This window comes from Bufo gargarizans, chromosome 5 (genome assembly GCF_014858855.1).
Source record: "Bufo gargarizans isolate SCDJY-AF-19 chromosome 5, ASM1485885v1, whole genome shotgun sequence".
In the NCBI taxonomy this organism is placed as follows: Eukaryota; Metazoa; Chordata; class Amphibia; order Anura; family Bufonidae; genus Bufo; species Bufo gargarizans.
The window spans coordinates 219544026-219569849 of NC_058084.1; the positions used below are offsets into that span (position 1 = coordinate 219544026).

Genomic DNA, 25824 nt, shown 5'->3' on the forward strand with positions numbered 1-25824 from the left:
TATTGTTGATGCTGAGAATTAGCATTGCAGGCCGCACTATTCTTGTAGGAAAGCCTGATCTAACAATAACTGTAACCGACCACCATTAATGCTTATATGTACAGAACCAACGGATAACTTTTATGCAGAAGTTTTTTCTTATTATTATTTTTAAAGGAGTTCTCTGGAAATTTGATACTGATAGCCTATCTTTAGAATAGGTCATCAATACCAAATCGGCAGGGGTATGACTCCTGCCGATCACTGTTTGCAGAGGCCCATGAGCGCTGCAGGCTCCTCGCAGCTTACCAAGCACGGCGCTGTACATTGTGTGGTGGCTGTGCTTGGTATTTCAGCTCAACCCCATTCACTTGCATGGGACTGAGGAAGAGGCCTGAGTGCTCACCAAGCGTGTGGCCTCTTCGAACAGCTGATCGGCAGGGGTTCTGGCAGTCTGACCCCCACTGATCTGATATTGATGGCCTATAGTGAGGATAGGACATCACTGTCTAATTCTCAGAGAATCCATTTAAGGAAACTTATCTTGACACATCCTGCCTATTTCTGTGGGGCTCAGATTGATGCAGTAGATCTTCATTCTTCATCATTTCTGCCATGAAATGGTAACAAAATGGAGCTGATTTTTATGATCATATTTTAGGGTCGGAATGATTATGTTGAATGGTACACAATTGTATAGCTGTGCTGTGTTTGCATCCCTGAAGTAGTTTACAAAAATAGCATTTGTAACTTTTTAGATTATGACCATTATGAGGAAGACTACTAGTTCTCCATTTGTTTTTGTTTCTTTTTCTATCATAATGAAACTAAAAAAAAAATGCAAAACCTTACTTTTTCCTTGAGGCAGCAGAATACCCCATCTATTGTAGTGACATTTCTCGCCACGGCCTTTGCAGGATTGAAATTCATGTGTAGTCCAAACTCCCAGAGTTTTCTAACCAGGGGGCCTAGCTCGTCATAAAGAAGCCTTTCAGTTGTCACTTAATTGAACTTTTCTTTTGGCCTTCATATACGTAAGGGTCAGAGTAGGGCACTTCACTGTGTCTAGGAAGAAAAAGCGGGTCTGTGCTGCAGAAAGTCATAATTATGAAGTTTTAGCCTCTCCCACCTGAATGGAGCTACAGCTGCTTGGACTAAGGAACTCTGTTAGAGAAGAGGATGAGGTGTGAGCTGACTCCATTTCGGGTAGCTTTCAAGCAATCTGGATTCTACATTGTAAGTTCATTCAGCTGCTTGCTGCTGGTAGGATTGCTTGCCTTGTCATTGTGGGCTAGTCTTTGATTGTCTGCATGTGGCGGTGCAGTTTTGTGATTCTTAGTCCTCTTGTACACAAATGTTTTTGTTTCCGTTCTGTTTTTTTGTGTTCCATTTGCGGTCCGTATGCGGAACCATTCACTTTAATGGGTCCGCAAAAACAATGGCAGGTAGTCCGTATGCATTCCGTTTCCGTATTTCCATGTTGTTCTAAGATAGAACATGTCCTATTATTGCCTGCAAATCACGTTCCATGGCTCCATTCAAGTCAACGGCTCTACAAAAAATAAATAAACGGAATGCATCCGTATGTCTTCCGTATTCGTTACGTTTTTGCTGAACCATCTATTGAAAATTTTATGCCCAGTCCATTTTTTTTATGTACTTACTGTTTAAACATTATTGTATGCTTCCGTTTGCGATCTGAAAAAAAAAAAAAGGATAACAAACGGAAACCGAACCGAAAAACGGAACGGCAAAACAGAATGGAAGTGGAACACTAATGAAACGGGAAAAACGGATCCGCAAAACCATACGATCGTGTGCAATAGGCCTTAGGCGTTTTTTTGCTGGATCAGGCAGGGTTTAGCAAAACCGCTGAATACAACCATCTGCATCAGTTATGAACAGATCCAGTTGTATTATCTTTAACATTGCCAAGATGGATCTGTCATGAGCTCCATTAAAAGTCAATAGAGGACTGATCCGTTTTCTATTGTGTTAGCTTGTAGAAGAGAAAACTGATCCGTCCCCATTGACTTGCATTGTGGGTCATGACTGATCCGTCTTGTTCCGCATCCCAGGACAGAAAGCAAACCGCAGCACGCTGCGGTTTGTTCTCCTGTATGAAAAAGGTACAGAATGCATTTTGGAGCATTCTGTTCTGTTCAGTTCAGTATTGGATCTCAATACCGGAAAATAGAAACGCTAGTGTGAAAGTAGCCTTACTCTTTTATAGCCTCTCATTTATAAAACACATCTTGTTGGCTTGCAGGCTTGACATGTATGAGGGAGGCGGGATGAAATTTTAACCAAATGGTCACATCAGGAGGAATTTATCAAGCCATGCACTCCAGAATTATGGACTTTTTTTTTTTATTTTTTTTTTAAGTCTCATAAAACGATGGCTTTACTCCAGGGAATGGGTGGTGTAGAAAGTCTAATACCTCAATACAGAAGTATTAAACTTGAAGATTAACCACATTTGTCAGTTTTTTGCCGCCTGTAAAAACTGACTAAAAAAGTCCCCCTCATGATAAACCATGCTCTCAGTGGTTTAAATGTACCAGTGCTAACATCCACACTGTGTGCTCCAGCAGAATACAAGATGTCCGTTAAATCTCTTCATTCCTGTAAGCCCACCATCTAAATGACATGACAGAAGATGGACAGTCGAGAGGAATGACTTTCAGACCACATCTGCTGAGGAGGAAGGGCATAATTCATGATAATTTCATGGATACACACTTAGTTTTAGTATTATTAGCATTATTCTCCTCTTATTCAGTACCATTCCCATCCTGACCACTATTGGGATTCCATGGTTTTGCATATCTGTATCTGTTTCCATCTACTGATTTCTTTCAGTTGCAGTCATGTGTGCATGTTGACCCAAAAAACATACATCATAGACTTTAAAGGGGTATTCCGGTTAGATTAAGTTATCGTCTATCTACAGGATAGGGGATAACTATTAGATCGGTGGGGTCCTACCTTTGGGCCCCCCACCTATGATGAGAACGGAGGCCCCAACACCCTGCAGCCACCCTGAAATGAACAGAGTGGCCGGTCGCACATTCGCATGGCCTCTTCATGTCTTTTGGAGTTCCGGAGATAGTTGAGCGCTGTACTTGGCTAACTCCAGAACCCCCAAAGAAAAGAATGAAGCACATGTGCGACCGGCTGCTCTGTTCATTTCAGGGGGTTGTGGCCCCTGGTCTCATGTTTGGTGTGGGTCCCAGGGGTCGGACCCCTACCGATCTAATGGTTATCCCCTGTCCTGTGGATAGGGGAAAACTTAATCTAACCGGAATACCACTTTAAATGCTTTTGTTTAGATTATTATTTTGGTCTAGAACAGCATTTCCCAAAATTTCACAGAAATCATGGCATTCTAGATGTTTCCCAAATTTATTTATTATTTATTTATTTATTTATTTATTTATTTTACAATGGGGTAGACAAATTTCATCCTGCTGCAAGATGCTTTGTAAAGCAGTGAACATACTTAAGCTGGAGGATGGCATTGGAGGATGGCATTGGGCAAGAAGAATAGAATCTATACTGTATTTGATATATAGTATCTTCACCTGGCCCCACAATAAGCTTCATGGGGGCAGGAATGTTATTTGGGGTTCCCAAGGAGCCAAATAATTTTTCAGGGGGTTCCCTATGTTAGTGGAGTTTTTCCAAGATGTTTTAACTGATGATTTATTTATCCTTTGGATAGGTCATCAGTATTTAATGCCGATCTCAGTAGCGCTGCTGTCTTCTTGCAGCTTTCGCAGGCCATGTGACGTCAGATTCATAGGTCACATGGCACAATACCAAGCACATCCACAATACAATGTACAGTGCTGTGCTTAGCTGACAGAAGGTCACGGCGCTACTCAGAGTACCGCTGCCTTCTCAAACTGTTGATCAGCAGGGGTCCCAGATGTCAGACCCCCACTGATCATAACCGATACTGATGACCTATCCAGCGGATTGATCATCAGTTAAAAACATCTTTGAAAACCCCTTTAATAAGGTTGGGAATCGCTAGGCTAGAATAGGAAGTTCTTCATTGCTCCACAGCTGAGGCATCTGGACGGTCTGGCATTATTTTTGTACTGATTTACTAACATTCAGTAATTTGTTATAAATCGTAAAGGGACAATTTTCAAAGGTTTTGCTGTGTATTTTATGCAGTCTGGTGGAGGTTGGCAACTAATGTTTTCTGGTTGTCTCTTGTCTTGCAGCCAGAAGATATTGCTTCGAGCTCTCACACTTTTAAGCAGAAATATTTCAAGAAGTCCAAGCCTTGTTTAGTCTGCAAGCAACCTGTGAGTGACCAGGGAATATCATGCCGAGGTATTGAGTTACTAATAAGCATATTTATTGTCTTTACTCCGTTCTCCTTTCATTGGACGGTAAAATACTTTATATTATGTGTACAAGTGATTATATGGATCTGGTAATGAAATATAGTAAACGGGATTCTAACGCATGTGCAAAATATACCTGAAGAACCTAAATAAAACTTCCCTAGAATAGCAGATTTCCTCTGTGGATTCGACAAATTTTCAGCAATGTATAACTACCATGGATTTAAGTGAAGCCTGCAATCAGACTCCTGCAAAACTGAATTTAAAGGGTCTCTGAGTTTTTTTAAAAGTATTTTTATATGTAATCAAAATATATTAAAAGTTTTTATCAGTGGAGGTCTGACAGGTGCCCGTCGGGCCCCCTAACTGGCAGGTCAGTTAGTGCCACGACGTTCAACTGCATCTGCGTACTGCCGTAGAAGTATGCTAGATTGTTAAAATACATGAAGTAAACCCCTAAAATTTCCCATAAATCTAGTGGTATTATTGTAATGTACTATTGTTACAGTACTTCAAATAAATAACTGACTAATTTTGTATTGACTCATATTTGTAATGAACAAGGCCCATTTACTGGACTTAGTTTCAGTGTGCGGCCCATATATCAGATTAGCTTTGAGACCCCGGGTCTAGACCGGATACAAGTCTAAAAAAGCTCTAGACTAGCACTGTGAGGGAGAGGAGTCCGATGAGACTTGTGGCCCCGCCCTTTCCCGCCTCCTGCCCGTGACTGGAAATAAACCTGCCAGTCATGGTCAGGAGGCTGGAGAGAGCACGAGTCTCCTCTGTCTCACAGGTTCGGCCTTTCAGTGCTGTGCTGAGCACTAGCCCACAAGTGACAGACTCCTGAAATCAGTAGGCGGCCCTCAATGAGGACAGCACACTAGAGGTGACAGGTTCCCTTTAACGGCATTGTGAAAATGCCTCAGCGTAGTCTGAATACATCACACTATTAATCTATTCCTTTTCTTTTAAGTGTGCAAGTATGTCTGCCACAAAAGATGTGAAATAAAGGTGAGCGCATTTGTGCATGGTTTATCCCTTTGTATTTGTGTGTTATAGAGCACTTTGCTCACATGCAATGCTCTCCATGTGTAAGTTATTTTAACCCCTAAAGAGCATGGTTTACCTCCTCCCTTCTTGAGCATTTGTTGTCTCTTATAGTGGTCATCTCCACTTATGACTAAAACATGCTTTTAGGTGAAGGAATAGGGTAAGGAGCATTCAGGATTTCAGGTGTCATGGTGGGAAAACAGCTTGCGGCAGTGTGATACAGCAAGCAGTTCAGTCGTTGGAACTGCCTGCCGGATCCGCCGATCTGGATGTGACTGAAAGCATTTGTGAGACACATGCGGATCAGTCTCACAAATGCATTGCAAGAACGGATCCGTCTCTCCGCTTGTCATGCGGAAGGATGGATCCGGCATTCCGGTATTTTGATCCGGCACATTACTGTGGGGAAAAATGCCGGATCCGGAATTTAGGCAAGTCTTCAGTTTTTTTCACCGGAGATAAAACCATAGCATGCTACGGTTTTATATTTTGCCTGATCAGTCAAACGACTGAACTGAAGACATTCTGATGCATCCTGAACGGATTACTCTCCATTCAGAATGCATTAGGATAAAACTGATTAGTTATTTTCCGGTATAGAGCCTCTAGGATGGAACTCTGTGCCGGAAAAGAAAAACGCTAGTGCGAAAGTACCCTAAGTCTGCTTCTGTGGTAGTGTAAATTGTTAGAAAGGCGCATGGCAGAGCAGATACATGCAACTTTTATTCGAAAAGTTACAGTTTTAGAGATTAAATGTTGCATATCAGCTATAGAGAAGTCACATGTTTAGAATCAGTTGAGCACAGATGCATTGTTGCAAATTTGGCATTTTAACACTATGGTGTAAAAAATGTTGCATTTACTTATATAAAATGACGGCCTAGGCTACTTTCACACCTGCGTTAGGTGCAGATCCGTCTGGTATCTGCACAGACGGATCCGCACCTATAATGCAAACCCTTGTATCCGTTCAGAGCAGATCCGTTTGCATTACCATTTTGTTCATGATAATGCAAACGGATCAGTTTTGACTTGCATTGAAAGTCAATGGGAGGCAGATCCGTTTTCAATTGCACTATATTGTGTCAGTGAAAACGGATCCGTCCCCATCAGACGGACATCAAACCGCTGCAGGCAGCGTTTTGGTGTCCGCCTCCAGAGCAGAATGGAGGCGGAACGCTGCCAAACTGATGCATTCTGAATGGATCCGCATCCATTCAGAATGCATTGGGGCTGAACTGATCCGTTTTGGGCCGCTTGTGAGAGCCCTGAAGCTGATTTCACAAGCGGACCCAGAAACTCCTGTGTAAAAGTAGCCTAATTAACCTTCAATTACAAAAGACATGTGTGAGGGAAATTTATCATCTCCCTTGCTCCAGAAAAGTGGCTTAAAAAAGTTGCAGGCTGTATGTTTTGCTAATTTTTAAATGCGACTTGAAAAAGTTGTAAGTGCCTCTTTTTAAAGCCACCCTCACCAGTTTTCCAAATGGCAAGCGCAGGAAAGAGGCGTAGCCAATAGTGAAGACAAATTTGTTTTTATTTACGCCAGTTTTCTGGTGCAAATGAAGCCGGAAATGTACAGCAGCTTTGAGCTGTCGCAGATTTTCGTTTAGGAGCAGTGACTGCTGGGGAATGTGCCCAATTTCTGATGAGGTGTGCGCCTCCGACAGTGATCGCCTGTCTTGATAAATCTCCCCTACATTTTCAAAATAGCACCTTTTTGATAAATGAGCTGAAACAAATCACCACTTTTGATTCATGATGTAAGAATTTTTCTGGTGCAAAATACACCATTGACTAGATGGTGAATGTAAGAAGACAGGATAAAATAAACTGTAAAATAAGTGATGAGGCTAGAACTTAGATTGTACTTTTTTATTTAATTTTTTTATTTAAGGAAACCTAGCTTCTGAACTTCAAACATTGCCATCCATACAGCTCGATGCTATAATATGCAAGCAATTTTACCTGGCACTAGAGAACTACCATCCTGATTACTTTGCTTCATTTAGTTCTACTATCTCGGAGCAAGAGCAAATCTGTATCTCCACTTTCAGGCCTCCTCACACAGAATGGCGGTGACTGGTGTCCCCCCCCCCCCCCCCCCCCTTCTATTTCTTCTTACCCTGAAGCAGGCAGGCTAGACACAGACATCTGTTTCTATTCAGAGTGAGGTGCTGTGGATTGATTCCAGATCCTGGCTGTACCGGAGCCAGTGGTCGTGGTAAGCTAAGGCTGATTGTTCACATAAGGCCAAATAATTTTGAATAAATAGCATTGAGTGGATCGTGTTACATGGTATAAGTTCTTACTAGGAGTGGAAATGGTAACCTGACCCACTGCACGCCTTGCATCAGATTAATAGAGGTAGGCAACACAGGCTAGTAAAAATAGGATGCTTTAATCATTAAAATCTTGGACGCTGGAGCTTGTTTTCTAATATAACTTTGTTCCATATAGAAGTAAAATTGGGAGCGCACAGCATCTTGTGACGACATAGGAAGATGATGGTTTCTATCCTCACCTCGAGGTTTCATGTATATGTAACTACTTTCCCTTTTTTTACATTTATTTAGGTGGTGACTCCATGCTCTCTTCCTGTGAATTATGAGTTGGTAAGTGGATAGTTAATAATAAGAATAACCTCACACATGTTGTCTAGACCTGCATCAGATTTATCACTGGGGCTCAGGCTGGATGATAAATCTGCTGCACGGATAGACTCTCTTATCTGACTATTAGTTGGCTTACTTGGAGACAGATTTTTACTCCAGAATTGTTGTGCAATTTTGGCCCAAAATAGCGCACCTTAGGTTTGCCCCTTTCCTGTGAAGCTCAGCCCCTTTATTTTAAGCCCCACCCTTTGTCAAGCGTGTTAGAGAAAGTGTGGAAACTGAAAATGTGCCAATTTTCCCCACTTTGTAGACAGTTTTTTGTCGCAGAAACCTTAGTGAATCTGGGCCAAAGTGTCTTACCACTAACATTTTTGTAGTGGTTCATTCGTTTTGTGAAGTGAAAACTCCTGGAAAAAATGCCAGAAGCTACAGCATGGAAAGTTCTTGAAAAGAAAACGGACAAAAACATTTCGCCTAATTAAAACAAACTCCAGTAGCAAAAAAAGCGTGTGTCCAGCATTTTATATATCCTATAGACTAGGCATGTCCAAACTGCGGCCCTCCAGCTGTAAATGGATATGCTTTTTGGTCTATTGGCCAGATGGGTAATGATGGCTATTTTTTCAGCTGGTAGTATAATAATCCACATGCTCTGCCGCTGTTTATGCCACTAATCCCTGCGGGTAACAAACCTGTTCAATACAAACCTTTATGTAAGGCAGAGAAGGGTGGGGGAGGTCTACCCGAATCCTGGTAATCAGCACTTTAGTGCTTCCACATCTGGCAATAATAATGCCCAAATTTTCACAATTGTTGTATCTCAGCACAAAGAATGTGAATGAATGTCCATATATTTCTTTTAATTTTATACTTTCTCACACAGTTTTTATTTTTGACCTTTATCTGTGAATGTTAGTAATGTATGGATTGTGGGTGAGTTATGAACAGAGTTAGGCAAACACTTGCAAGTCAAAATGGTAGAATGTGCTTTGTTCAACAGATGAAACTTCAATCACTAAAAACTTTGTAAAGTATACAATGGATCATCTGACAACAGCCAGTACATGGGGTTACAAGCTTTAGTGGGCAACAGCCAGTACATGGGGTTACGAGCTTTAGTAGGTGACAGCCAGTACATGGGGTTACAAGCTTTAGTGGGCAACAGCCAGTACATGGGGTTACGAGCTTTAGTAGGTGACAGCCAGTACATGGGGTTACAAGCTTTAGTAGGTGACAGCCAGTGCATGGGGTTACAAGCTTTAGTGGGCAACAGCCAGTACATGGGGTTACGAGCTTTAGTAGGTGACAGCCAGTGCATGGGGTTACAAGCTTTAGTAGGTGACAGCCAGTACATGGGGTTACAAGCTTTAGTAGGTGACAGCCAGTACATGGGGTTACAAGCTTTAGTGGGCAACAGCCAGTACATGGGGTTACGAGCTTTAGTAGGTGACAGCCAGTGCATGGGGTTACAAGCTTTAGTAGGTGACAGCCAGTGCATGGGGTTACAAGCCTTAGTAGGTGACAGCCAGTACATGGGGTTACAAGCTTTAGTAGGTGACAGCCAGTACATGGGGTTACAAGCTTTAGTAGGTGACAGCCAGTACATGGGGTTACAAGCTTTAGTAGGTGACAGCCAGTACATGGGGTTACAAGCTTTAGTAGGTGACAGCCAGTACATGGGGTTACAAGCTTTAGTAGGTGACAGCCAGTACATGGGGTTACAAACTTTAGTAGGCAACAGCCAGTACATGGGGTTACAAGCTTTAGTAGGCAACAGCCAGTAGATGGGACTACAAGCTTTAGTAGGCAGCAAGCCAGTACATAGGGCTACAAGCTTTAGTAGGCAGCAAGCCAGTACATAGGGCTATAAGCTTTAGTAGGCGACAGCCAGTACATAGGGCTACACGCTGAAGTAGGCGACAGCTAGTACATAGGGCTACAGGCTGGAGTAGGCGACAGCCAGCACATAGGGCTACAGGCTGGAGTAGGCGACAGCCAGCACATAGGGCTACAGGCTGGAGTAGGCGACAGCCAGCACATAGGGCTACAGGCTGGAGTAGGCGACAGCCAGCACATAGGGCTACAGGCTGGAGTAGGCGACAGCCAGCACATAGGGCTACAGGCTGGAGTAGGCGACAGCCAGCACATAGGGCTACAGGCTGGAGTAGGTTACTCCACCATAGGGTAGAGTGCGGAACAGCATCCTGCTGTTGCTGTTCCCCACAACTCTCAGAATGTTCCATTAATTTCTGTGGGAATTAAAAGCACAGCCAAGCATGTTTGCTCGCTGGGAGTTGGTTTCACAGCAACTGGAGTGCTGACTCCTGGAATAGAGGGAATGATTACATACATCTGACCTGGAGTAATGTTGCACTCGGTAGTTTCATGTATGCCTGTCTGTAAACGCCTGTGTATTAATTATTTAGATTCATGATCTTTTTCTTTCTTTGCAGCCGAACAAGATTGACACATACACAAGTCATGTAACCGAACTGGTAGGTATTGGTTAGTACCTAAATTTGACTATGCATCATTAAAGGGGCTTTGCGGGACATAGATATTGATGACCTGTCCTCAGGATACCCTGGAACCCCCACGAACATCTGTTTCAGGTACCTGTTTCACTTGCATGGTAGCTGAGCTACAGTACCTTCGCACAGCTACTATACAATCGTGGAGCCTTTTAGCTTTCATCTCTGTCCACTGTATTGTTTCCAGCATCAGTGTCCGACCAGGGAGAGGGGAGCGCGGGGTGTTGGACCCCCACCATTCTGATATTAGTGACCTTTCATGAAAAGGCATCCAGGAAGGCATCTTTAAAAACTAACTTTCAAGAACCCTTTAACAAAAGTATGTGAATCACTAGGCATGCCCTTGGCAAGCTGCAAAACTATTCTTTAGTTTCTCTTATTTAAAACATTAAGACATGTAACTATGTTTTATGACACTTTCGTAATATCCACAACCACATTAGAATGATATAGTAAAAACAGAGCGCCTAAGGGTACTTTCACACTAGCGTTTTAGTTTTCCGGTATTGAGTTTCATCACAGGAGCTCAATACCGGAAAAAAACTGATCAGTTTTATCCTAATGCATTCTGAATGGAGAGCATTCCGTTCAGGATGCATCAGAATGCCTTCGTTCAGTCCTTTTTAAGTTTTTTGGACTTAGAAAATACCGCAGTATGCTGCAGATTTATCTCCGACCAAAAATACTGAACACTTGCCGGAATACTGGATCCAGCATTAATTTACATTGAAGCGTATTAGTGCCGGATCCGGCGTTAAGTGTTCAGGCAAAACGGACCGTCTTTTCGGTCTGTACAGACCTTTAAAAATGCATGACACCGGAGAGACGGATGCAGTATTGCAATGCATTTGTCAGACGGATCCGCATGCGACAAATGCCATCAATTTGCGTCCATATTGCCAGATCCGGCGGGCAGTTCCACTGACGGAACTGCCTGCCAATTCTCTGCCGCAAGTGTGAAAGTACCCTTACCTGTTCCCAGAGACTTAGGTCCAAGAGTGCACAACATTATGGTCTGGCAGACACGTTGTCAGATTGCGTAATTTACAGAATTTGCATGGCATAAGGGAAAGTGACACATTGTAGAGACTGTCCGTCCTGCTGTGGGCTGGATGGAAATGCTTTTGCAGCTGAAAGCTGGCCATGTGTCTGTTAGTATAGACAGGCAAGTCACCAAAGTGTTTTGAGGGTAAAGTCTCACAGAGCCTGGAGGGTCTCTAATACATTTCTGGTTTAAATTGACAAATGGCTGAAACTATTCAGATGCTGAAAAACCCAGATGACAGACTAAAAGACCAGAAGACATTGATAAGAGTGCCAACACTTTTGAACAATAGTATACAGTGCATTTAGAAAGTCTTCAGACATTTTTTCACATTTTGTTATGTTGCGACCCTGCGTTAAAAAAATAAAAAAAAATAAGTTTTCCCTCCCTCGTTCTGCATTCAATACCCCATAATGACAAAGTGAAACAGAATTTTAAAAATGTTTTCAAATTTCTTAAAAAGGAATACGTACAATTGCACATGAACATAAGTATTCAGACCCTTTGCTCACTTTAAATTTAGCTCTGATGGCCTCCCATTTCTCTTGATCATCTTTGAGATGCTTCTACACCTTGATTGGAGTCCACCGCTGGTAAATTCAGTTGACTGGACATGATTTGGAAAGACATATCTGAGAATGCATATCTGAGCAAAAACCAAGCCATGAGGAGAAAAGAACTACCTTTTAGAGATCAGAGACATGATTGAGTGGAGGCACAGATCTGGAGAGGGGTACAAAAATTTCTACTGTACTGAGTTCCCAAGAGCACAGAGATCTCCATAATTCTTAAATAGAAGACGTTTGGAACAAGCAAGACTCTTCCTAGAGCTGGCTGCCTCATCAAACTATCGGGGGAGAAGTGCCTTGGTAAGAGAGGTGACCAAGAATCTAATGTACACTCTGGCCGACTTCCAAAGATCCATTGTGTAGATCGGAGAAACTTTCTGAAACCGTCGTTGCCTTGCAGCATTCCACCAATCTGGGAATAATGGCCTCTCCTGAGTAAAAGACGCATGAAAGCACCTAAAGCACTCTGGTCTGATGAAACAAAGATTAAACTTTTTGCCTCAATTCTAAGCAACCTCTCTAGAGGAAACCAGGCCCTGCTCCATAAATACCACAGTGAAGTATTGTGTTTTTTTTTAAGCGGTTGGGTCAGGGAGACTGGTGAGAGTTGAGGGAAAGTTGGCGCAAAGTACAGAGATATTCTTAATGAAAACCTGATCCAGAGTTCTCCGGATCTCAGACGGGGCTGAAGGTTCACCTTCCAACAAGACACTGACTCTAAGCACACAGCCTGAACAACATAGGAATAACATAGGGACAACTATATGAATGCCCTTGAATGCCGCAGCCAGAGCCTTGACTTAGAGCCAATCGAACATCTCTGGAGAGACTTCAAAATGGCTGTCCCCATCCAACAGATCTTGAGAGGATTCTCAGAGAAAAAAGGCAGAAAAACACCAAAAAGACTGGAGGCTTTAGTCGCTGCCAAAGGTGCTTCAAATAAGTACTGAGTAAAGGATCAGAATACTTATGTCAATAGAATATTTTAGTTATTCCTTTTCAATAAATTAGCAGACATTTCAAACATTCTGTTTTCATTTTCTCATTATGGGGTATTGAGTGCAGAATGATGGGGAGCATTTTTAACCTTTTTTTTTATATATTTTTTTATACTATTTTGGAACAAAGCTGCAAGAAAAAAACAAAATGTGAAAAAATGAAAGGGTCTGAAGACTTTCTGACTTCACTGTGTGTGTGTGTATGTATGTGTATATATATATATCTATATCTATCTATCGATCTATCTGTGTGTGTGTGTGTGTGTGTATATATATATATATATATATAATATATCCCCTCACATTTTTGAAAATATTTTATTATATATTTTCATGGGACAGCACTGAAGATCTGACAGTTTGATGCAATATAAAGTAGTCAGTGTACAGCTTGTATGACAGTGCAAATTTGGTGTGCCCTCAAACTAACTCAACACACAGCCATTAATGTCTAAACTTCTGGCAACAAAAGTGAGTACACCCCTAAAAGATAATGGCCAAATTGTGCCCAATTAGCCATTTCCCTCCCCAGTGTCATGGTACTCGTTAGTGTTACAAGATCTCAGGTGTGAATGGGGGAGGAGGTGTGTTAAATTTGGTGGTATCGCTCTTACACTCTCTCATACTGGTCACTGGAAGTTCAACATGGGACCTCATGACAAAAAACTCTGAGGATCTGGAAAAAAGAATTGCTGCTCTGCGTAAAGATGGCCTTAGACTATAAGAAGATTGACAACACCCTGAAACAGACAAGACAGGTTCCACTCAGGACAGGCCTTGCCATGGTCGACCAAAGAAGTTGAGTGCACGTGCTCAGTGTCCTATCCAGATGTTATCTTTTTAAAAATAGACGTATGAGTGCTGCCAGCATTGCTGCAGAGGTTAAAGGGGTGGGGGGGGGGAGCCTGTTAGTGCTTAGATCATACGCCGCACACTTCATCAAATTGGTCTGCAAGGCTGTCGGCCCAGAAGGAAGCCTCTTCTAATGATGATGCACAAGAAAGCCTGCAAACAGTTTGCTGAAGACAAGCAGACTAAGGAGTTGGATTGCTGGAACCATGTCCTGTGGTCTGATGAGACCAAGATAAACTTATTTGTTGTCAAGCGTGTGTGGTGGCAACCCGGTAAGGAGTACACTTCAAGTGTGTCTTGCCTGTACTCAAGCATGGTGGTGGGAGTGTCATGGTTTGGGGCTGCATGAATGCTGCCGGCTGTGGGGAGTTACAGTTCATTGAGGGAACCATAAATGCTAATATTTGCTGTGACATACTGAATCGGAGCATGAACCCTCAGTTTGGAAACTGGGCCGTAGGGCAGTATTCCAACATAACAACCCCAAGCACACCGCGAAGACAACCACTGCCTTTCTAAAGAAACTGAGGTTAAAGATGCTAGACTGGCCAAGTATGTCTCCAAACCTAAACCCTATTGAGCATCTGGTGGGCATCCACAAACGGAAGGTGGAGGAGCGCAAGGTCTCTAACATCCGCCAGCTCCGTGATGTCGTCATGGAGGAGTGGAAGAGGATTCCGGTGGCAACCTGTGAAACTATAGTGTACTAAATGCCCAAGAGGGGTTATGCAATATCATAAACAGCCCCCCATGTGCCAAGCCCCTCACAGAGAATATACTTGCCCTGCTCCCTGCGCCGCTCATGGTCCCCGCACCACCACCGCTGCTGTTTCTCCCTGTACATGGAGTAAAACAGCCGGTATCGGTGGGGGGAGCAGCCAATGGCAGGCGGAGACGTGCCTCCCTAGCGTCACCCAAAATGCTAGGGAGGCTCGTCCCCGTCCGCGCCTGCCATTGGCTTCACCCTTCCCGACACCGGATGTTTTAATTTGTGTACAGGGAGAAGCGTCACCGGTGGTGCGGGGACCAGGAGTGGCGCACGTATATTCCCTATCAGGGAACCGGCATATGGGGTGGGGGGTCTGTTTATGATATTGGATAACCCCTTTAAGGCAGTGCTGGAAAATAATGGTGGCCACACAAAATATTTACACTTTGGGCACAATTTGGCCATTTTCACTTAGTGGTGTACTCACTTTTGCTGCCAGTTATTTAGACATTAACCCTTTTGCTAACAGTGCCGTGCATGTACGGCGCTGGAGTGATGTGGGAACATGGAGCCCGCTCGCACGTACAGCGGGCGTCATGGCTGGCAAGTCTCTGCTGTTTCAAACAGCAGAGACCTGCGGCTAATTACCTTGACCGCCAATAATGCTGATTGCTGTAATTAAAGGCTTTATATGCCGTGATTAAGTGAGATCATGGCATATAAATGCGCAGAAACCCTGAAGCTCGTGCTACTAGGCTTCCTGCTGACACCCCCTGTTGCCAATGAGGCCAACGGTAGTGTTGCGATGAACACTGAGCCTTGCTGACGAGGCTCAATAGTGTTCATGCTGCAATTCTTACTTTGGCCACCAGATGGCAGACGAAGATAAGAAATGATCAATTTTCAGTCTAAACCGCATTTAAAAAATCCCCGATAGTACAAGATTAAAAATAAAAAAAACATAACATTTATAGGTTCATATATGAGCTTCAAAGTCAGCACAATTTTTTTAAATATTTTTAAATATATAAAACATAATGAAGTTTAAATCACCTCCTCCCTTTCCGTATAATTAAAAAAATAAATAAAATAAAAATAAATATAAAATCATGGGTATCACCGCGACCGAAAACGCCCATGCTAATAAAATATAAAAACATTAACAATAACACAATACAGAAAATGTCGTAACGTAAAAAAGGGTAAAAATGGGCGATTTACTATTTTTTTTATTGCTTCTCTTACCCCAAAAAATTTAATAAAATGTGATCAAAAAGTCAAGCACACTCCAAAATGGTTTTAATAAAATCTACGGATTGTCCCATAAAAAATGAGCTAAAAATGGGGTATCGTTGTAATCGTACTGACCCAGAGAATGAAGGGCATGGGTCAGTTTTGCCGCAAATGAAACGCCGTGGGAACAAAACCCGTAAAACGGTGGAGGGATTGTGTTTTCTTTTTATTTTTTTTTTATTTTTTTACAATTCCACCCCATTTAGAATTTTTTTACCGCTTCCCACTACATTTTATGCCATAATTAATGCTGACATTAAAAAGTACAACTTGTCCCGCAAAAAAATAAGCTCTTATACAGCTAGGTGAATGGAAATATAAAAAAGTTAAGGAAGATAGGAAGAAAAATGAAAACGCAAAAATGGAAAAAAAAACTCTGGTAGTGAAAGGGTTAATGGCTGTGTGTTATTTTGAGGGCACACCAAATTTGCACTGATATACAAGCTGTACACTAACTACTTTAAATTGTATCAGTGACATATCTTTAGTGTTATCCTAGGGAAAGAAATAATAAAATAGTTAAAAAATGTGAGGGGTGTACTCATTTTTGTGAAATACTGTGTATGTGTAATTTAACATTTTTAATGATCGAATTACAAATTTAGAGCCTTGTGTTGTAAAAGTATATTGGGTATAGTTACAATCATATTTTCAGACAATACAGCCTTTGACATTAATTGGTCTACAAGCTCCCTCTGCTGGTAGAAAAGGAATTAACTGTGCATGAAATAATTGAAGTGTTTATTAGAGTATGTGTCTACATACAAAAATACTACTTCCTACTTTATAATCTAATATCAAACAGAAGTAGGAAGTAGCAACTGTGGCATGTAGTGTATTGTAGGGTCAAGTATTAGATAGGTGTCTGGGAGAATACTCCAATAAATCAGGTAAGGGGTCTCTGATCTGTCACACATGCTCGGTGCACAAATTTAGAAAGCTACTACAGGTTTTCTTAGAGTGTTAGAGCAGTACAAAGTTTTGGAGGTGACCTAAGTGAAACACACGACTGCACAGACCATACTCCATTACTGGTTAGGCTCTGTTCACACTGATGTTTAGCTTCTCTAGGGGTTTCATTGCCATTCTATGATTTTTGCAAGGATAGTAGTTTGCAAAGCTATTCCATCAAAAATATTGGAACCTCAATGGATCCCATTAAAGTCACTGTGTGAACTTGAAGCTTGTGCCTCCTTGCCATAGAGCCGAATTAGCCCAAGAGTCAGATAAAAAATGGTACTTAGGAGATTTAAGATATGTTCACACAGCTAAAACCCACAGCAAAATCTGTAGCTGAAAACAGGTAATTTTATACCCCAGATTTGTAATTTGATGATTTGGTTTTAGAGTTTAGTTTTTTAAAACCATTTTAGAAGGGGTTTTGAGTGAAGTTTTTCTGCTCTATTGACTTCTATGAAATCTACAATCAAATTTGCTTAAAAGTAGTAGCATCTCACTTCTCAAGAGTTTTTTAAATTGGCTACTGAAAAAAACATGGTTGAGTTTTTTACATTGAAGTCAAAGGGACATTGTAGATGGAGGTTTTGAATGTGGATCCAGCAGTGAAATGTTCCTTTTTTCCTGCTGATGAATCAGTGGCAGATTTTAGCAGTTTGAACAAACCCTTAATAAACTACGTAGAAGGCTTCTAAACTAGGTTATAGGCTTTTTTTTTTTTTTTGTAGTGGAATAATTTATCTTTTTTTCTCGCTAAGGCTTGGTTGACATCAAGTTTGTGATGTCCCTTTTAGTGTGTATTCTGGGAAAGCTCCAAACATGCGCACTAAACATGTTTATAGGGTTACACTACATTACCAAGACTGAGGGCAAAAGAGTGTCAATGTGGGCTCCCATCTGGTAGGAATACATTAGAATACCGCAATCCCATAGTATTCAGCAATTTTCCACTTAATATAAGGAAACGCATACATTATTGCAGTATGTTTTTTACAATGGGAATCGGAAGCATCCATTCAAGGTATAGGTCCTGGTTCATAAATGTGATGTAACCAGCCTAGCGTGTATGACCACTTTGCATGGCTGAACCTGGTCAGTGTTTATTGCTTTCGCTTTGTGGCTCAGGGCTCCTGGTAGGAGCCTTTGTATCCTCTGATTAATCACCTTATTATATTGGAGTTAATGTATTCTTACCATACTATACTGTTTGTGTTTTCTTTGTTAGGAATCAAACAGCTTTTCAAAAAGTTCCTCTTCTTGTGACAAATTGTCTCAGTAAGTCCCTCTGACATTCTTGGTATGCTTCTAAGCCTCTGTGTGACTGGTTCTCTTAGCTTTGAGATTTCTTTCTTAATTGCATTTGGATACATTGGGGTGGATTTATCAAAACTGATGTAAAGGAAAACTGGCATAGTAAGAATTTTAGAGCCTCTTTAGAAAATGAAAGGAGGAATCTGATTGGTTGCTCGCGTTTTGTGCGGATCTGTCTTGTATCTGCACAGACGGATCCGCACCAATAATGCAAACGCTTGTATCCGTTAATAAAGGATCCGTTTGCATTATTCATAAATAAAAAGTCTAAGTCAAAACGGATCCGTCTGGACTTACATTGAAAGTCAATGGGGGACTGATCTGTTTTCAATGGCACCATATTTTGTCAGTGAAAAACGGATCTGTCCCCATTGACTTACATTGTAAGTCTAGACGGATCCGTTTGGCTCTGCATAATCAGACGGTCACCAAAATGCTGCAAGCTGCGTTTTAGTGACCGTCTGAAAAACGCAACGGAGACCAAACGTAGCCAAATTGATGCATTCTGAACGGATCCTTATCCATTCAGAATGCATTGGGGCTGAACTGATCCATTTGGGGCCGCTTGTGAGAGCCCTGAAACTGATCTCACAGGAGGACCCAGAAACACCAGTGTGAAAGTAGCCTAAGCTAGTTTTCTTTTACATTGTGTCCTAAATTCCTGTCCGTTCTTCAGTATATTTTATTGTTTTGTCATGTCATTTTATGAAGTAGAATAAGATATTGTAATCTTTATACATTTTTATGTTATTGACATTTCCATGTTGTAAAATCTCCATTTCTGTCTCATGTTTTCTTTGTGCGAACAATGCGCAAGTATCTCCTACCCCCCCATCCCTGCATTGTGCGCCTCTGTCATCAGCACGGTACACACGCCGATGGTGGATGTGGTGTAGGCTGACAATGTCGCCTGGTTGGACTTACCCTTTTTTAAGTGTTACAGAAAGTTGGGCTTTGAATAATTGATCATCTCAGACTGACAAGAAAACTGATATAAATACATTAATGAATCTGCCCCGCAGCGGTATTGTATTCTATTCTATATTCTTTTCTCACCAGAAACTTGGACTTTGACCGAATCATGGAAGAAGGATATGAGCTTGACCTCACCTTTATAACAGAGCGCATTATATCAGTGTCATTCCCCAGTGGCTGCTCAGATGAAACATACCTTCACAATCTCCAAGATGTAACACGGATGCTAAAATCAAAGCATGGGGACAATTATTTGGTAAATAGCAGTATATTGTTAACTGGTTTAGGGGCCATTACATTGTGGTCTATCTGCACTGGAAAATTAACCACACACTCTAATGACTATGGGAAAGAGAAACCTTTTTTTCCTCAGAGTCCAATATTATCTTCCATATGATGTCATTTTCTTAGGCCTCATGCACACGACAGTTTTTTTTTCACGGTCCGCAAAAACGGGGTCCGTAGGTCCGTGATCCGTGACCGTTTTTTCATCCGTGGGTCTTCCTTGATTTTTGGAGGATCCACGGACATGAAAAAAAAGTCGTTTTGGTGTCCGCCTGGCCGTGCGGAGCCAAACGGATCCGTCCTGAATTACAATGCAAGTCAATGGGGACGGATCTGTTTGACGTTGACACAATATGGTGCAATAGCAAACGGATCCGTCCCCATTGCCTTCAATGTAAAGTCAGGAGTCCCTTTACTTTCACACTTGCGTTCATATAATGCAGACGGTGGCTCCGTTCAGAACGGATCCGTCTGCATTATATTGTTAAAACATTTCTAAGTGTGAAAGTAGCCTCAGACGGATCCGTCCAGACTTTACATTGAAAGTCAATGGGGGACGGATCCGTTTGAAAATTGAGCCACAGTGTGTCATCTTCAAACGGATCCGTCCCCATTGATTTACATTGTAAGTCTGGACGGATCCGCTTGCCTCCGCACGGCCAGGCGGACACCCGAACATTTTAACCTGAAGCGTCCCCATCACCATGGGAACGCCTCTATGTTAGAATATACTGTCGGATATGAGCTACATCGTGAAACTCAGATCCGACAGTTTATTCTAACACAGAGGCGTTCCCTGGTGATGGGGACGCTTCAGGTTAGAATATACTGAAAAACTGTGTACATGACTGCCCCCTGCTGACCCCCCCCCCCCCGTTTTTAACTCATTGGTGGCCAGTGCGGCCGTCCCCCCTCCCTCCCCTGTAGTTAACTCATTGGTGTCCAGTGGGCCCCCCCTCCCTCCGCTGTAGATAACTCATTGGTGGCCAGTGGGCCCTCTCCCCTCCCTCCCCCTCCTAATTAAAATCGCCCCCCCCCCCATCATTGGTGGCAGTGGAGAGTACCGATCGGAGTCCCAGTGTAATCGCTGGGGCTCCGATCGGTAACCATGGCAACCGGGACACTACTGCAGTCCCGGTTGCCATGGTTGCTTAGCAATTTGTAGAAGCTTCATACTTACCAGCGAGCTGCGATGTCTGTGACCGGCCGGGAGCTCCTCCTACTGGTAAGTGAAAGGTCTGTGCGGCGCATTGCCTATAACACAGACCTGTCACTTACCAGTAGGAGGAGCTCCCAGCCGGTCACAGACATCGCTGCTCGCAGGTAAGTATGAAGCTTCTACAAATTGTTAAGTAACCATGGCAACCGGGACTGAAGTAGCGTCCCGGTTGCCATGGTTACCGATCGGAGCCCCAGCGATTACACTGGGACTCCGATCAGTACTCTCCACTGCCACCAATGAAAGGGGGGGCAATTTTAATTAGGAGGGGGAGGGAGGGGAGAGGGCCCACTGGCCACCAATGAGTTATCTACAGCGGAGGGAGGGGGGGCCCACTGGACACCAATGAGTTAACTACAGGGGAGGGAGGGGGGGCCCACTGGACACCAATGAGTTAACTACAGGGGGGGGGGGGCCCGCACTGGCCACCAATGAGTTAAAAACGGGGGGGGGGGGGGTGTCTGCCCCCCTGTTTTTAACTCATTGGTGGCCAGTCATGTAGACAGTTTTTCAGTATATTCTAACCTGAAGCGTCCCCATCACCAAGGGAACGCCTCTGTGTTAGAATATACTGTCGGATCTGAGTTTTCACTCTGAAAAAGCTTTTATGCAGACGGATCTTCGGATCCGTCTGTATGAAAGTAACCTACGATCACGGACACGGATGCCAATCTTGTGTGCATCCGTGTTCTTTCACGGACCCATTGACTTGAATGGGTCCGTGAACCGTTGTCCGTCAAAAAAATAGGACAGGTCATATTTTTTTTTGATGGACAGGAAACACGGATCACAGTCTCGGCTGCAAAATGGTGCATTTTCCTTTTTTTTTTTTTTTTCACGGACCCATTGAAAGTCAATGGGTCCGCGAAAAAAAACGGAAAACGGCACAACGGCCACGGATGCACACAACAGTCGTGTGCATGAGGCCTTAATCACCAGCTATGTAACCCGATTGATGACATTACTTAGTACTGATAAAGACTCAGGTGTCCCTTAGCGGAATAGTTGCTCTTGTCCATATGAATTAAGCCTCATTCACACGTCGGTGTTTCCCGGACGTGTGCTGTACGTGTTCTCCACGGATAGCATACGTCCCCATTCTATTTAATGGGTGTATTCAAACATGAGTGTTTTAGCACGGTTCATGGGTCAGTGTTTTTATAACGGATACATGCTCTATTTTGTCTGTGTTCACGGGTCCATCACGTCCATTATAGTCTATGGGTCCATGAAAACCACGAATACAACACGGATGCCATCTGAGTTGCATCTGTGTTTCATGGATCATTAAGAAGAGATGCTTTTGAAAATCATTTTTCAGCTGTTCAGTGTCAGTGAAACACTAATGCAACATGGACAGCAAAAAACGGACACACGGATCCTTCATGGACAGGATTTGAGCACTGACACGGACGTGTGAATGAGGCTTTCAGGCATCTCAAACTGCGGCCCTCCAGCTGTTGTAAAACTACAACTCCCATAATGCCCTGCTGTAGGCTGATACCTGTAGGCTGTCGGGGCATGCTGGGAGTTGTAGTTTTGCAACAGCTGGAGGGCCGCAGTTTGAGATGCCTGCTTTAGATGCTACAATTTATTGGTAATTGTCACCACAACTTAAGCAAGACAGTCTGTCGTGCTAAAAGCCCAAGCAAAGGGGAAGTTAAAGAGCCAGGACCGGAAGTACAATACATGGAGTGATCTTAAAAGATTATGGGGGTCATTTATGAAATTGGATCTGTCAATTTAGTTGCGTGGCAAAGTCACAAGTCACTGCAAAAAAAATTACTAGTATATTCACATATACATTTTTTTTATGTGTAATAAAAATTATAGGAATGTCCCTTTAAAGTAAAATTATTGTAATGATATGTCTGGCATTAAAAATTTGTAAACCACTTTTATTTATTTTTAAACAGGTATTGAATCTATCAGAAAAACGCTTTGACCTTTCCAAACTTAACACTAAGGTATTAAAGATGGTCTTTATATTCTGTTTTTATTGATTGCCCATATCCATACAGAGAGTAACTAAGTTATTTTCTTCCTTAAATGGATTGTGCAAGAGTGAGGGTGGTTTGGGCATTTGGTAGCCCTTCCCCACTTGGCCAGACCTGTAATGAGAAGATTCCTACCTGGCTCCCTGCTCCTTCTTCTCCCAGCCTGCAATGCTCCTCTGGGCTCACTCAAGAAATCTCTCTTTCTTTCTTTTTCTTTCTTTCTTTCTTTCTTTCTTTCTTTCTTTCTTTCTTTCTTTCTTTCTTTCTTTCTTTCTTTCTTTCTTTCTTTCTTTCTTTCTTTCTTTCTTTCTTTCTTTCTTTCTTTCTTTCTTTCTTTCTTTCTTTCTTTCTTTCTTTCTCTTCCTCTCTTCCTCTCTTCCCAAAAACTTGGACACACCTTCTCATTCAAAGAGTTTTCTTTATTTTAATGACTATGAAAATTGTAGATTCACACTGAAGGCATCAAGACTATGAATTAACACATGTGGAATTATATACATAACAAAAAAGTGTGAAACAACTGAAAATATGTCATATTCTAGGTTCTTCAAAGTAGCCACCTTTTGCTTTGAGTACTGCTTTGCACACTCTTGGCATTCTCTTGATGAGCTTCAAGAGGTAGTCACCTGAAATGGTCTTCACTTCACAGGTGTGCCCTGTCAGGTTTAATAAGTGGGATTTCTTGCCTTATAAATGGGGTTGGGACCATCAGTTGCGTTGTGGAGAAGTCAGGTGGATACACAGCTGATAGTCCTACTGAATAGACTGTTAGAATTTGTATTATGGCAAGAAAAAAGCAGCCAAGTAAAGAAAAACGAGTGGCCATCGTTACTTTAAGAAATGAAGGTCAGTCAGTCTGAAAAATTGGGAAAACTTTTAAAGTGCCCCCAAGTGCAGTGACAAAAAACATCATGCGCTACAAAGAAACTGGCTCACATGCGGACCGCCCCAGGAAAGGAAGACCAAGAGTCACCTCTGCTGCAGAGGATAAGTTCATCCAAGTCACCAGCCTCAGAAATCGCAGGTTAACAGCAGCTCAGATTAGAGACCAGGTCAATGCCACACAGAGTTCTAGCAGCAGACACATCTCTAGAACAACTGTTAAGAGGAGACTGTGTGAACCAGGCCTTCATGGTAGACTATCTGCTAGGAAACCACTGCTAAGGACAGGCAACAAGCAGAAGAGACTTGTTTGGGCTAAAGAACACAAGGAATGGACATTAGACCAGTGGAAATCTGTGCTTTGGTCTGATGAGTCCAAATTTGAGATCTTTGGTTCCAACCACCGTGTCTTTGTGCGACGCAGAAAAGGTGAATGGATGGACTCTACATGCCTGGTTCCCACCGTGAAGCATGGGGGAGGAGGAGGTGTGATGGTGTGGGGGTGCTTTGCTGGTGACAGTGTTGGGGATTTATTCAAAATTGAAGGCATACTGAACCAGCATGGCTACCACAGCATCTTGCAGCGGCATGCTATTCCATCCGGTTTGTGTTTAGTTGGACCATCATTTTTTTCAACAGGACAATGACCCCAAACACACCTCCAGGCTGTGTAAGGGCTATTTGACCATGAAGGAGAGTCATGGGGTGCTGCGCCAGATGACCTGGCCTCCACAGTCACCGGACCTGAACCCAATCGAGATGATTTGGGGTGAGCTGGACCGCAGAGTGAAGGCAAAAGGGCCAACAAGTGCTAAGCATCTCTGGGAACTCATTCAAGACTGTTGGAAGACCATTTCAGGTGACTACCTCTTGAAGCTCATCAAGACAATGCCAAGAGTGTGCAAAGCAGTAATCAAAGCAAAAGGTGGCTACTTTGAAGAACCTAGAATATGACATATTTTCAGTTGTTTCACACTTTTTTGTTATGTATATAATTCCACATGTGTTAATTCATAGTTTTGATGCCTTCAGTGTGAATCTACAATTTTCATAGTCATGAAAATAAAAAAACTCTTTGAATGAGAAGGTGTTTCCAAACTTTTGGTCTGTACTTACTGTGTGTGTGTATGTATGTATATGTATATGTGTATATATATATATATATATATATATATATATATATATATATATATATATATATATATATATGAGAGATCTAACTATAAATGTTGGCACCCCTGAAATTTTTCAAGAAAATTAAGTATTTCTCACAGAAAAGTATTGCAGTAACACATGTTTGGCTATACACCTGTTTATTCCCTTTGTATGTATTGGAACAAAACCAAAAAAGGAGGAAAAAAAAGCTAATTGGACATAATGTCACACCAAACTCCCAAAAATGGGCTGAAAACATATCAAACAATCTCAAGGTTACAAGTCCATCTCCAGAGATCTAGATTTGCCTTTGCCCACAGTGCTCAACATTATCAAGAAGTTTGCAACCCAGGGCACTGTAGCTAATCTTCCTGGGCGTGGAAGAGAAAAATTGTTGAAAGGTGTCAACGCAGGATAGTCCGGATGGTGGATAAGCAGCCCCAAACAAGACAAGTTCCAAAGATATTCATGCTGTCCTGCAGGCTCAGGGAGCATCAGTGTCAGCGTAAAACTATCCGTTGACATTTAAATGAAACGCTATGGCAGGAGACCCAGGAGGACCCCACTGCTGACACAGACATAAAAAAGCAAGAGTACATTTTGCAAAAATGAACTTGAGTAAGCCAAAATCCTTCTGGGAAAACATCTTGTGGACAGATGAGACCAAGATAGAGCTTTTTGGTAAAGCACATCATTCTACTGTTTACCGAAAACGGAATGTATAGCAACACATGTGTTACTGCAATACTTTTCTGTGAGAAATACTTCATTTTCTTGAAAACTTTCAGGGGTGCCAACATTTACGGCCATGACTGTATATATTTTATATACATACACACTCCTCAACATTGAAGTTGCAACACCAAAAAGGATAAGTCATGGAATTATGGAAATTATAGGATCCATAGACATGTAAATGATATACAAATAAAAAAAAAGTGATAACAAATGTTGAAAACATCTTGATTTATTCAGTATCCGGTATGAGTGGCACTCACAAAAATACATGCACATACATGGCTTGGCATACTATCAGTG

The 25824-nt window shown here is 42.3% G+C and overlaps 1 protein-coding gene across 12 annotated transcripts in view; it reads left to right on the forward strand.

Annotated features, from left to right (window-relative positions):
* TNS3 (tensin 3) overlaps window positions 1–25824 on the forward strand; it is a 295492-nt gene that overhangs the window by 143894 nt on the left and 125774 nt on the right. For 7 of the 12 annotated variants that reach the window (XM_044294880.1, XM_044294868.1, XM_044294871.1 and 4 more), the window contains exons 2-8: window positions 4215–4326; window positions 5317–5354; window positions 7970–8008; window positions 10462–10503; window positions 18188–18237; window positions 19333–19504; window positions 22669–22719. In XM_044294880.1, the coding sequence (XP_044150815.1) occupies window positions 4215–4326; window positions 5317–5354; window positions 7970–8008; window positions 10462–10503; window positions 18188–18237; window positions 19333–19504; window positions 22669–22719 (504 nt within the window). The remainder of the gene's footprint in view (window positions 1–4214; window positions 4327–5316; window positions 5355–7969; window positions 8009–10461; window positions 10504–18187; window positions 18238–19332; window positions 19505–22668; window positions 22720–25824) is intronic. The other 5 variants (XM_044294877.1, XM_044294872.1, XM_044294873.1 and 2 more) reach the window with 2 other exon arrangements.